Source organism: Hemicordylus capensis, chromosome 1 (genome assembly GCF_027244095.1).
Source record: "Hemicordylus capensis ecotype Gifberg chromosome 1, rHemCap1.1.pri, whole genome shotgun sequence".
NCBI classification, from domain to species: Eukaryota; Metazoa; Chordata; class Lepidosauria; order Squamata; family Cordylidae; genus Hemicordylus; species Hemicordylus capensis.
This window is the reverse complement of record NC_069657.1, coordinates 71,343,366-71,356,923: the sequence shown is the minus strand read 5'-3', so window position 1 is coordinate 71,356,923 and position 13,558 is coordinate 71,343,366. Positions and strand designations below refer to the sequence as shown.

The 13,558-nt window shown below is 43.2% G+C and overlaps 1 protein-coding gene across 6 annotated transcripts in view; it reads left to right on the top strand.

Moving 5' to 3' along the window:
* Nucleotides 1–13,558, top strand: part of INO80 (INO80 complex ATPase subunit) — a 139,544-nt gene that overhangs the window by 22,235 nt on the left and 103,751 nt on the right. For all 6 annotated transcript variants that reach the window (XM_053285801.1, XM_053285802.1, XM_053285803.1 and 3 more), the window contains 5 exons: nt 8,280–8,494; nt 10,258–10,311; nt 11,594–11,797; nt 12,681–12,876; nt 13,489–13,556. In XM_053285801.1, coding sequence (XP_053141776.1) covers nt 8,280–8,494; nt 10,258–10,311; nt 11,594–11,797; nt 12,681–12,876; nt 13,489–13,556 — 737 coding nt within the window. The remainder of the gene's footprint in view (nt 1–8,279; nt 8,495–10,257; nt 10,312–11,593; nt 11,798–12,680; nt 12,877–13,488; nt 13,557–13,558) is intronic.

Genomic DNA, 13,558 nt, shown 5'->3' with positions numbered 1-13,558 from the left:
GTCCACCGTGCAAGGCTCCTTCAGGGCTTCTTTGCCCTCCTTCACTTGTGTTGATGTTGAGGGTGTCACCGACATCTTTATCGACTGTCTTTTTCTTCACTGTCTTCGATTCTGCACTCGATGTCGTGCTCAGTGTCGGTTTCGGGACCAATTTTTTCCCCAGCAAGACTTCCTTCGTCACTTCTTCTACTTTGACCCCAACAACGTCGCGAGTCACTCCACTGACACCAGTGCCAAAGGTCCCTTCGCTGATTGTGATCAATTTTTCTCCAGCTTCGTCACTGGCATGTTCCCTTTGTGATTCTCGTGAACAAGAACACCGGTCATCCAGGAAAGTTTCTTCAACATCAGTTGACAAGTCCAGGGCCTACAATCTAGAATCCCTCCTGGGTTCTTCAACTAGTACTCTGCCGGGGTCGACTTTCAGAGGTTTCCAGCTTCATGGTCTCGACGGAGATGATGATACCAAGTTGATACTGGTGCCTAAGACCCCTTCTGCTTCTCCAGCCAGGGTGACTCCACATTGTTCTCTCACTCAACATTGGAGATAATGCTTCCATCATTTTGCACCGTATTATGCTTCTGTGTCTCACCCCATGAACTGTTGGAGTTGTCCTGGGGGTTTGGACCCTGGATTCATACATGGACTTTGTCGGTATCAAGATGCATACTATATGCCTTTGTTGGCTTTGCCTTAAGATTTCCAGGAGTAAAGGCTATGAAAATGATGAAACTGAGGGGTACTCTTGAGTCCTCCCTCGCCAAGAGTTATGATCCTGTCTCTTCAGCTTGAACTTCTCCCTTTAAGCACCCCAAAATACAGCGCATGCAGGTACACAGAACCTTACCTCACCTGCTCTCTCCCACATATTGGATCCTGATGTGGAGGTTGTTCATCTGCCATGCTCCTGCTAAGTCTCCAGTGCATGATGACCTTTCTGAAGGGGACTACACTTCCAGCCTATCATTCGAAGGAGATTTGGTCCAAACCAAAAACCCTTTGGATCCTTCCCCTGACGAGACTGTTGCCAGTTCACCTTCCAGTTTGCCAATGGAGTAGACACGCTTCTACTGTGTTCAAGTAACTGAAATGGTTGAGGCTTTGGGGCTGAGATTAACGACACTAATACTGGAGGTTCAAGACTCGGTTTATGATTTCATTGTGTCATCTTCATCTGCTCAGCCCGCCGCCTTGCCTATGTTGCTTGTCTGGTCTAATTCAGCTAAAGTATTTTGAGATTAACCTGCTACCTCCACTACTACCTCAAAAAGGCTTGAGAGCCTCTATCACATCTAAGAAGACACTTGCTCTTTCTTTTTTTAACCGCCCCCCCCCACACATAACACTCTGGTGGTTGACTGTGCTCTTAGTGGCAAGTCGAGTAGAGCTCATTATGCTCCAGTAGATAAGGAGGGCAGAAAACTGGATGTGATGGGACAGAGGTTCTATTCTTCCTCTTGCTTGGCCTTAAAAATCTCAAACTATATGGCTTGCATGACCAAATTTCATTATTTGGTTTGGGACAATTGAAAACAGGACTTGAAGGATTTCCCTGAAGACTTTAGAGAAAAGTTCCAGGCTGCTCTGGTCAAGTCAGCAGACATTACAAAGCAGCATCTCAGCACTGCCAAGCATCTTGCTGAGATCTAATCCCATTCCTTGGCACAGTGACTCTTCATTGACATGCCTGGCTAAAATCCACCTCTCTGAAAGGCGATATGAAGGGGAAAATAGAGAATGTATCCTTCGAAGGAGGTGGACATTTTAGTTCACAAACAGATAAGATGTTGAAGAAGGGGGAAAGTCTCGCTTCACTCTGTGGACTTTTACCATCATCTCTCAACCCTCCTCGCACTTTCAGCATTAGTGGTCTTTTGGAAGACAGAAATTTCAGTATAAGCAATTTGACTGTAAAGAATACAAAAAGTCTTTCACGTATGTCTAAGCGCCAATACAACCCACACAATCAACAGCAGAGAGCAAAGCTCCAGGACCAATCCGAGCAGACTGTTTGATGTGATGGCACTGGTAATGCCTCCGCATCCTTCAGTTTGTCTTGCCCCTTCCTTCAAAGCTTGGCGTCATGTAACATCAGATGCCTGGAGGTTTTCCATAATATTGACAGGCTACACCATCGAATTAAAAAGCCACTCCACATTTGCAGGTATCCTACCTTAGCAGAAGTATGTTCCCTGCTAGAGAAAGGTGCAATAGAGCCAGTTCCCCCGGGAGACAGGTTTTTATTTGAGGTATTTCCAGGAGCCAAAACTGGATCGGGGCCTTCAACGCATCATGGACCTTCGCAACCTGAACAAATATGTGAAAACCAGAACGTTCAAGATGATCTCCTTACAAACTGTTCTCCCTTTGCTCGTGGGGGATGGCTGGTTTGTGACTCTGGATCTCAAAGACACATATTTTCATGTGGGGATACATCCAGCTCGCATGAAATAGCTGTGCTTCATTCTGAGTCAACAGAGCCCTTCCCTTCGGTCTCTTCACGGCCCCTCATGTGTTCACCAAGTGCGTCAGTGCCATCATTGTACATCTCCAAACACTAGGGGTCTCCATCTACCTATATTTTATTTATTTAAAATATTTCTATACCACCCAAAACATGGGTCTCTGGGTGGTTCACAATTAAAATCATTTAAAACATTAAATCAATTAACAATTACAATCATTTAAAAGATTAAAAACTTCTAAAACCCAATATTAAAATTATTTAAAACTATAAATCCAATTAAAAGCCTAGGTGAAGAAATGTGTATTCAGTGCCTTTTAAAAAGTTGCCAGAGATGGGGAGGCTCTTATTTCAACAGGGAGTGTATTCCAAAGTCCAGGGGCTGCGATGGAGAAGGCCCATTCCTGAGTAGCCGCCAGATGAGTTGGCCACAGGCGAACCACTCCAGATGATCTTAGCATGCAGTAGGGCTAATGGCAAAGAAGATGTTCTCTTAAATACCCAGAGCCTAAGCTGTTTAGGACTTTATAGGTAATGACCAACACCTTGTATTTTGCCTGGAAACGTATTGGTAGCCCGTGCAGTTCCTTCAACACAGGAGTAATATGGTCTCTCCTAAATGACCCAGAGACCAACCTGGCTGCCACGTTCTGAACCAACTGCAGTTTCCAGACTACATACAAAGGCAGCCCCACATAGCACGCATTGCAGTAATCCAGCCTGGAGGTTACCAGCAGATGTACCACTGTTTTGAGGTCATTCATCTCAAGAAACGGACACAGCTGGAGTATCAGCCTAAGCCGATAAAAAGTACCTCCAGCCACCGCCTCATCCTGGGACACCAGGGAGAGTTTCGGATCCAGAAGCACCCCTAGAATGTGTACCTGCTCCTTCTGGGGGAGCGTGACCCAATCCAGAACCAGCAGATCAAAATTATCTCCCGAGTGTGAAACTGGAGAAATAGATTTGGGTGTCATCAGCATATTGATAACACCCTGCACCAAATCCCTTGATGATCTCTCCCAGTGGTTTCATGTAGATGCTAAACAACATTGGAGACAATATGGAGCCCTGCGGGACACCATATGAAGGTTCAGATTTTGAAGAACAACAGTCTCCAAGAGACACCATCCAGAATCTGCTGTGAAGTAGGAGCAGAACCACTTCAAAACTTAGATGACTGGCTGCTCACATCGGACAACAAGGAGACCCTTTTCTCCCAAGTTCAATTCACACTGCGTCTGCTGGTGTTTTTAGGCATGTCCGTGAATCTAAAGAAGTCTGTCTCTCTTGACACCTCAAAGGCATATCCAGTTCATCGGGGCAATCTCAGACTCCACTGCAAAGAGGAGGAGTGGGAAAGACTGATCACTGTCCTGGTTTCCACCTTTGCACTCAATCCAAAGCAAAGAGCACAATCCATTCAAAGGCTGCTAGGTCTCACGGCCTCTTGCATGGCTACTGTGCCCTGTGCGAGGCTTTGCATGCACACGCTCCAGAATTGGTTTCTGTCAGTATTCAAACCAAATTCTGACAACCAGAACATGTGGCTGCATCTTCCACCACCCATCTTGAAATCATTGCATTGGTGAACAAAACCGAATTCTGTCTCGACAGGCATGCCTTTTGAAGTGCCGAGTGACACTAACTTCAGACGCCTCCCTGACAGGTTGGGAAGCACATTGCAAGGGCCTTCATGCCCAGGGCTCCTGGTCTCCTCAACAGGAGTCCCTCCATATCAGTCTACTTGAACTGCTTGCAGTCTTTCACTCCTGAAGTCCTTCCTGGCTCTGCTACAGCATTGTGGTCCAAGTACTCCTGGACAATGCGATGTTCATAGCCTACCTGAACCGTCAGTATAGGACAGTCTTTGGGTCCCTGTACACTGTCGCCCTACAGCTTTGGGAAGGGAGCATTACCTATCATATCCACCTTGTGGCCCTTCACATCAAGGACATGGACAACATTCTGGCAGATGCTCTCAGCAGGAACTTCAACATGACTGATCAGCACGAGTGGGAGGTCAACTCAATCCTGTTTGACAACATTTTTTGCCATTGGAAAACTTCGTGAGTAGCTTTCTTTGCAACTCAGTCCAACAGAAACCGCAGGCTGTACTGCTCCAGGGCAGGAGTGGGCCTCCACTTGATGGGGGGAACTTTTTAGATGCCACGGACAAAGCATCTTTATTATCTCTTCCCTCCTTTTCCCCTTCTGTCATGGATCTTTGCCAAGATTCTACAGAAATGAACCCACTGCATTATTCTCACTCTGTGGTTGCCGATCCTGGTCAGACTGTCCTGGGTCCTCCAGCAGCACCTTTCTCTTTGACAGGACCTTCTATCTCAGCAGAGGGGTTGCATCCCTATCCCAGCCTCTAACTGTTGATTCTGACCGCCTGGGGAATCAATTACTAGATTCTGTCCTACTGAACGAGTGGAAGGAATCCGCACGCAAAAACTACATGTGCAAGTGGAGGTGCTTCACTTCTCATGCTGAGGCCAAAGGCCTTGACGTGTTCAATGTTACTATCCGGCAGATCCTTCTCTACTTGATAGGTGTCAAATTTTCTGGCCTAATACCTCTCTCAAGTTGCATCCTGCTGCACTTTCTGCACAACACCCGAGCTGAGATGGTTGTTCAGTTTCCCCCCATCTAGATTTGAAACTATTCCTTAAGGGTGTGAACAACCTCTTCCCTCCTGTTTGGGATCTTGTTGAACCTTGGAGCCTCTCCCTGGTCCTCTCCTCTCTCATTGAACCTCCCTTCGAACCGCTCCTCTCCACTGGCCTCAAGTCCTTGTTCCTTCAGGTGACTTTTCTTGTCGCCATTACTTTGGCATGATGTGTCAGCAAACTGACAGCTCTCTGCACTGATTCTCCCTATACTAAATTCTACATTGACAAGGTCATTCTTCGGATAGACCCTTCTTTTACTCCAAAGGTGGTCTTTGGATTTCATTTAAATCAAGATATCATCTTGCTGACCTTATTCCAGAGCCCTTCCACCTTGCTGGAGAAGTCGATGCATTCACTGGATGTGCGACGAACCCTTCTTTACTACTTCAACCAGACAAAACCTTTCCAGAGGTCAAAACAACTCTTCATTTCTTCTGAAGGAGAGAATAAAGGTTGATCTCGACAAAGACTCTCTCATTGGTTTGTGGGGCTCATTTTCCTATGTTACCACCAACAAGGGGTTAAGCCCCCTTCGAAGATCAGGGCTCACAGCACTCGGACCATGGCCATGTCAGCAGCTCATATGTCTGGCATATGCTCATTTGTCTGGCATATGCAGTATGAAGGACATCTGCAAGGCAGCAACGTGGTCCTCGGACTTACCTTTGTTAAGTACTATGCTATGGACATACTCTCAGCAGTGGAGGCCAACTTTGGTTGGGCAGTCCTCAAAAAGGTACTCTAAAAGGTTTCCTAGCTCCCACCTCAATCTTGGTGAGCTGGTTAATCACTCAGGTTGTGAGGGAACATGGATCACCTTGAAGATAAATAGGTTGCTTACCTATATAACAGGAGATCTTTCTGGTGATCCATGTTCACTCGCAACATCCACCCAACCTACCCCGCTGTTCGGATACCTCCATATTTATAGTGACTTACCTGACTCCCTCCATGGACATTCCTCTTTGCTCATCACAGCAACCAATCAGGAACTAAGGAGAATGATGCTCTCCTACCAAAAATAATGGCTGCACCCTGTGTGCAATTTAGTGGAGCCAAAAAGCACTTCAAAGTGATTAGAATTCTTCCACAAGGGATTACTGCGCAGGTACAGAAGCCAAGTTGTGAGTAAACATGGATCACCAAAAAGGTCATCTGTTAAGCAATCTGTTTTGTTTTGTTTTTACACAGTGATTCCATTCCTATGTCTCAGGTAGATTCCAGATGGTGGCGCTTGGTGACAGTTGCTCTTCTAAACGGGAGCTAATATATGGAGTCCCTCAAGGCTTCATTCTGTCACCAATGATTTTTAATAGCTGCATGGGTGATGTCATCAGGGGATTTGGTGCTGGGTATTATCAATAACTGGACAAGCTTACACTCCCCAGAAAGAACAGATTAATAGCTTGGGAGTGGTCTTGGACCCAGGTCTCACCCTGGTGCCTTAGGTTGAGGCTGTGGCCAGGAGCACTTTTTACCAGGTGCTTCTGATTTGACAAATCCACCCATTCCTTGAGGAGAATGACCTGAAAACAGTGGCGCACCAGCTGGTAACCTCCAGGTTGGACTACTGCAATGCATTCTATGTAGGGCTGCCTTTGTACATAATTTGGAAACTTCAGCTAGACCAAAATGTGGCAGCTACATTGGTCTCTGGGGTATCCTGGAAAGACTACACGATGCCTGTTCTTAAACAGTTGCACTGGCTATGTGTTTCTGGGCAAAGTACAAAGTGCTGGTTATTGCCTTTAAAGCCCTGAATGGCTTAGGTCCGGGTTACCTGAGAAGTGCCTTTCTATACAAGATCTCCACTGCTCATTAAGATAATCAGGAAGGGTCCATCTTTGGGTGCCACCAGTTCATTTGGTGGTGACTTGGGATCGGACCTTCTCCTAGGCTTTGGGATGCACTACCAATGGATATAAGAGGATTATCTGGTTTAAATTTTTTTATTGTTTTGTTATGTGTTTTGATTTTAATGTAAACTGCCCTGAGCCACTTTAAGAAGGGTGTTATATAAATTGAATGAATGAATGAATGAATGAAATCTTATAAAACAGTTATTCTACACAAGCTGTTATGGGAAGGGAGAATCGCCCATTGAGCTAGACATGAGGGAGAATTAACTGCGGGACTTTTATTCTAACAATGCTCATAGAAACACAGGATGTTGCCTATTCTGAGTCACACCGTTGGCCCATCTAGCTCAGTACTGTCTATATTGACTGGGCAGCAGCTGCCCAGGGTCCCAGTCAGGGTCTTTCCCAGCCCTACCTACTGAACCTGGGACGTCTTGTGCTCACCCACAGGAAATCCTTTCTTTCTTGATCAAACTATTAGTAGTGGGTTGTTTTGCAGGAAGGTAGAATAAAATGTTGCAAACAAGCATTGGAAAGTGGGCTTTAACTAGAGCAATTTATTAACAGTCCGGTTTCTTGTTTTTTCTTTCTCCAACTGCACACACTCTCCCAGCATAGTGCATTTTACAGTACTTATTTCACAGACTTTCACTCATGATCTAGTTAACTATCTAGGTCTAGCAAATTATCTGTAACAACTTGATACTGATTTTCAGGGTTTTTAGCTGTTTTATTGGTTTTATTGTGTTTTAATAGTTTGATTTTAATTGTTAATTTGTTTTTAATTGTTTTTATCATGTTGTGAACCGCCCTGAGCCATATCGGAAGGGCGGTATATAAATCTAATTAAAAAAAAACAAAAAACCTTTATCACTGATTAAAAATAGGTCTCTTCCAGGTCTATCATAGCTCAGTATGACTACAGTGTTTTTATCATCTGTGAATATGAGTGTCTATGAGTAGAATTCCATTTGAAGGAGGTGACGTGTTATTCTCTCAAAGTCCTTTATAAGTATTATTTTACATAGATAGCCCTTTGAAATGAGGGTGATTCAGCCTCCATAATCAAGCTCTCAGAAGATTTTTCTGCAGACCACTGAGGAATGAGTTGATGTTGAAAGTCAAGTCTCTCAAAAAGGACAAAAAACCCCAACTTTCAAAGCAGCCCCCAGTGATTTTTATTGAATAGAAAGGGAGCTAAAAAACATTAGCTAATGCAAATAGCCTCAAATAGTGGGTGTTAGAGACTGATTGTATGACCTTCTATCATTGTTCAGCCAAGTTGAAAAAAGTGAAAAAAAAGAAGCGACGGGATGAAGAACTCTCTTCTGAGGAGTCTCCACGACGTCATCACCACCAGACCAAAGTTTTTGCCAAGTTTTCTCATGATACCCCTCCACCAGCATCCAAGAAAAAACATTTATCCGTTGAACAGCTGAATGCTCGCCGACGGAAAGTATGGCTGAGCATTGCTAAAAAGGAGCTGCCAAAGGTGAGCGCTATCAGTGCAAAAGCATGGGGTGTGGCACAGCAGGCACAGGAATGCAGAATAAGGTGACATATATCTGACTTCTTTTAGATTTGTGTGTCTTTCCAGTGGTCCCTCTAATATTTTTCATCTCTGTGTGGAATGAGTTTTGTTCTGGGCGTCAATATCAAGGCACTGTGTGCGTGCATGCATTCAGAGAGTGCCCTTCTTAATTCAACTTTAGCGGGATATAAAATTAACTGAGTGAACATCAGAAAACTTGTGAGCGCATGCACATGCGCAGGTCTTAGAGGGAACAATGGTGTCCCTCTGTGTGTATTTATAATCATTTTTCTGAAGTTGGCTTAAGTAAATGCTCATTTGCTTAGTGGGGCAGGAGCAGTAAACTGATATAGGGCGGCGGGGCAGAGAAGGAGATTGCTGGAAAGATATGGAGATATGAGAGTTCCTACAGAATGAAGCAAATCCAAAGCAGAACTTCTCTTTAAACTGGAATAATTTGGGTTCATACACAGAAGAAATAATTGTCCATGTGATTAAAAGAAGGAGAACTAATGTACAGGGATGCTCAGTCATTTACCTGAAGAGGAAAATTTGTTTACAAAAATGAAAGATAGTGGATGGTAACTGTTTGGTAGCAGCAAAACTAAAGTTCTGCTTTGAATTTGCTTCATTCTGTAGGAACTCTCATATCTCCATATCTTTCCAGCAATCTCCTTCTCCACCGCCGCCCCATATCAGTTTACTGCTCCTGATAGCCAAATATTGGAAGTCAAGTAGATTGCCAAGCATTGAGGAGTGGCATGAAGATATGGTGGGTTATGGTTATCTCCTTGGTGATCTGGGTAAAGTTTAAGTATTATAGCAAGAACCATGGCTTGATTGAGCCAGCGTGAGTTAGTGGTTAGAGTGCTGGACTCGGACCGGGGAGACCCAAGTTCAAATCCCCATTTGGCCATGATACTTTCTGGGTGACTCTGGGCCAGTCACTTCTCTCTCAGCCTAACCTACTTCACAGGGTTGTTGTGAGGAGAAACCTAAGTATGTAGTACACCGCTCTGGGCTCCTTGGAGGAAGAGCAGGATATAAAATGTAAAATTATAATTTTATCTAAGTAAAATACTCAAATAATAAATAACACACATTGATGTACAGTTATCAGTAGCTGACATCCAGAATAATATACATGCTGGGAAATATGTGCATACACAATAGGGGAGAGGTGATTTTTCTCTCATCTCTCTTTCTGAAAATATGTCCTTGAGGGTTGCAGGACTCTCGGGGGCATATTTTTGGGAGGCACAGAGGGCTCCTGAGAGAAGGAAAAATTGACAAAAATAGTCTCACCCCTGTTGTGCACCCAGGACCATAGCATGCAAAACATTGGTCTGGATGTCAACCACTGTACATGGCACTTTCCTGTTGTAGTTCAGTTTTCCATTTGACCTCGTTTGAAATCACAGATTGGGTCTAGAGAAGTGCGAGTGAAACCTGACTTGTTCAGTGGGCTTTTCCTGATCCTTCCTCCTCCAAAGTGCCTCTGAAAAGCTGTCTCTGAGGGTTAGAGGACCTGCTGGTAGAATGTTGTGCATGGGAATTGCATTGGGAAATTGTGCAGGGGACTGCAGGGGGAAATTTGGCTGGAGAGGGTGGGTGGGTGCTTTGAGCAAGTGGAAGTACTTTGCTGGTTGTACGTCACCTTTTAGATTCAAGCTAGTACAATTACTTTTGAAAAATATGACCAAAACATTTTTTTCTTTTTTAAGGCATACAAACAAAAAGTCTCAGCTCGAAACCTGTTTTTAAGCAACAGCAGAAAGGTATGATGCATCAAGCATTGTTGATGGTGTTACTGGCTGTCGTCCAGAGCAACAGAGTGCTTGCAGAATGAGCAGATTTGCACTAGTGCAAGAAGTTAGCTTAGTGTGCTTAAAAATAAGGAAAATTTGCACAAGAGCACTAGTGTATTATTGCACAGAAGTCTCTGTTATAACAAATTAGGCATGCCACAGTAGCACAATACTTGCACAATCACAGGCATCCTGGTAGTACAGCAGTAGTCTCAACATATTGTCTCATACAATTTCTTATTATCCAGTTTCAGTATCACCTATATAGATTATAGACAGGGCCCCTTTGTCACCCAGCCTGTGATTAAGCAGCCCTTTCCCCCCAGACAGTTAATTGATGCAGTCTTGAGAAATTATACAAAGTAGCTTGGGCAAAATGTCTCATTTGAATGTATTGAAATTGGAAAGGGGACCAGTCTACTGCAGAGAGATTGTTCTCTCTCTGGTCAAAAACTTTGCATGACAGATCGGATCCATATCTGTAAAATCTCTTCCTCTTCAATCATATACAGTAATAAATCTCTTGTAGAGTTGGAATCAATACATTTATACATACCTGACAGAATTATGCTACAACCCACCCCTTCCTGTGCAAGTCTCCACTTTTCCCTGTGCCCCCCCCCCCCCCCCCCCCGCAATCTGCTTCTGAGAAGCGGATTTTCAGAGGCTTAAAGGGAGCTGGAAAATTGCTCATCCGCCTTTATTGGAAAACGTTCTTAGAAACGAATATGACAAATATTTATAGATTGCTTTTTAACAAAATATACCACTTTTTTCAACAATTTGGCTTTTTTTTTTTTAACAAAGCTGCTAATATTAGTTATACTACCATTTATTTTAATACTTTCCTATTTCTCTGCAGTGTTAAAGTCTAATTTTGTTTTTATATCTGGAAATCTCATGTCCTGTATATGATGCAGTTTTAAGGAATTTTACCTTAATTTTAACTGTGAGTAGAAAGCACTATTGATTCTGTAACAGGAGCAAACTGACTTACAATTCCTTTTGAAATATATATATTTTTCTCCTTGTTCTAATGGAAATAAACTGCATTAATATAGAGTGTTTGTTTTTAAATTGAGGGACTGTAGAATTAGGCCAGAGTACATTTTGACTGTAAATCAGTAGTTCCCTTTAGAATTGAGTGAGACTCAAGACCTGATGTGTCCTGTACAAGACTTGCAGTATGTCTCTGCATACGTGAACTTGTTTAGAAACAAAAAACAAAACTTTACTCTATCTCCTCTGCTAGCTGGCTCACCAGTGTATGAGAGAGGTCCGTCGAGCAGCTATCCAAGCCCAAAAGAACTGCAAGGAGACTCTCCCACGGGCACGACGCCTTACGAAGGAGATGCTGCTTTACTGGAAGAAATATGAGAAAGTGGAGAAGGAACACCGCAAGAGAGCAGAGAAAGAGGCACTGGAACAGCGCAAGCTAGATGAGGAGATGAGAGAGGTCAGACCTTACACAGTTGAAAACCATGCTAATAACCCTAACCATTACAGAAATCTGTATGTTAGAATAACCAAATTCAATACAGAGTACTTTCCCCACCTCTAAGGGTGACTTCAGAGGTAACAAAGCAAGTCCAGTTGCCTCAGTCCACTTGTTCATGGAGTGCATGCGGCAGCCCAGCTTCTGGTGTCAGAACAGGAATGCCAGCAATGGGTGTGTTGTCTGAACCCATCGGTACTGGCATGTCCTGCCCAATTTGCAGTTCTGGACTTGACAGCTGTAATCAAGATCTAAAGTTGGTTACAGATGTTGGATCCAGAACAGCAAGTCAGGTACAACATGCCATCATTGGTGGATTTGGACAATATGCACAATATCTGCATGGCCATCCTGACACCAGAAGTTGGGCTCCGGCACGTGCTCCAAAACCCAGTGGGTTCATGAGGACTGGACTTGCCATGATACACCTGCCCTAAGATTATTAAATACTTCTGATATATTCACTAATCCATGTCTTAATGCTACTTTAATTGTGCCTCATGAGCCACGTGTATTTTGCCCTGTACATTACAACTTTGTATTCTGGGCTGTGAAAGCTTGATTTTTGATGTGCTTGTAACACCAGTTTCCCTTTTGGTTGAGAAACAAAGTTCTCTCTTTATGCCCCCCAAAAGCCATCATGACTAGCAGTCATTGACTCATCCTCCGTGAATTTTAAATTAATCCAAACTAGTGTCCATCACCACATATTGTGGCAGTGAATGTTATAGATTAATTATGCACTGTGTCAAGAAGCACTTCATACATGCTGTAAACTGGGTTAACATTTTCATTTTAGATGTAAAATTTATTTTCTGTGGGGTTTTTTGGTAAATTTCTATAGGCTAAGAGGCAGCAGAGAAAACTCAACTTCCTGATTACCCAAACGGAATTGTATGCCCACTTTATGAGCCGCAAGCGAGATATAGGACATGACGGAATCCAGGAGGAAATTTTAAGGAAACTTGAAGACAGTTCTATCCAGAGACAAATTGATATTGGTGGAGGAGTCGTGGTCAACATCACCCAGGAGGATTATGGTAGGGATTGAAACCAAGCTTCAGCAGGATTTGGAAAATCTTGGCGTTCATCACTGTACTGTAGGCATTTGCTGCTCTATGGACTGATGTCTTAGATATTATTATTACAAACATTTATATACCTCCTCAACAAAGCAAGCTTCCAAAGCAGTTTACAAAACAAAGGAATTGAAATAATTGTTCCCTGCCCCAAACGGGCTCATAATTTAAATAAAACATAATCTAATACTTAAAAAGTTGTGTGTGAATAACTTCTATAAAGCTTTGTCATTAATCCATGTGCGGTTATTCTTATAATTATCATGGTATTTCTTTAAGACCTGCAAGTTTATTGCATAAAAACAGATGATAAAACCTTTTTACATGTTATTTAAAATGTTGTTAAAAGCAGATGTTTCAGCATCAGACGCCAGCCTCAGTGTTGTTCCGTGTTGAGGCTGGCATCTGATGCCGAAACGTCTGTTTTCATTATGCTTTTAACAACATTTTTACAAGGTTTTATCATCTGTTTTCATGCAATAAATTTGATGGTCTTAAAGAAATACTTGGGAGTCCTTTTAAATATGTGTATTGCTTCGCCAACTTACTAATTTATTATTATGGTATTTTCAGATAGCAGCTACTACAAGGTTCAGGCTTTGAAGAATGCAGAAGATGCCTTCCGAATTCATCAAGCCCAGGT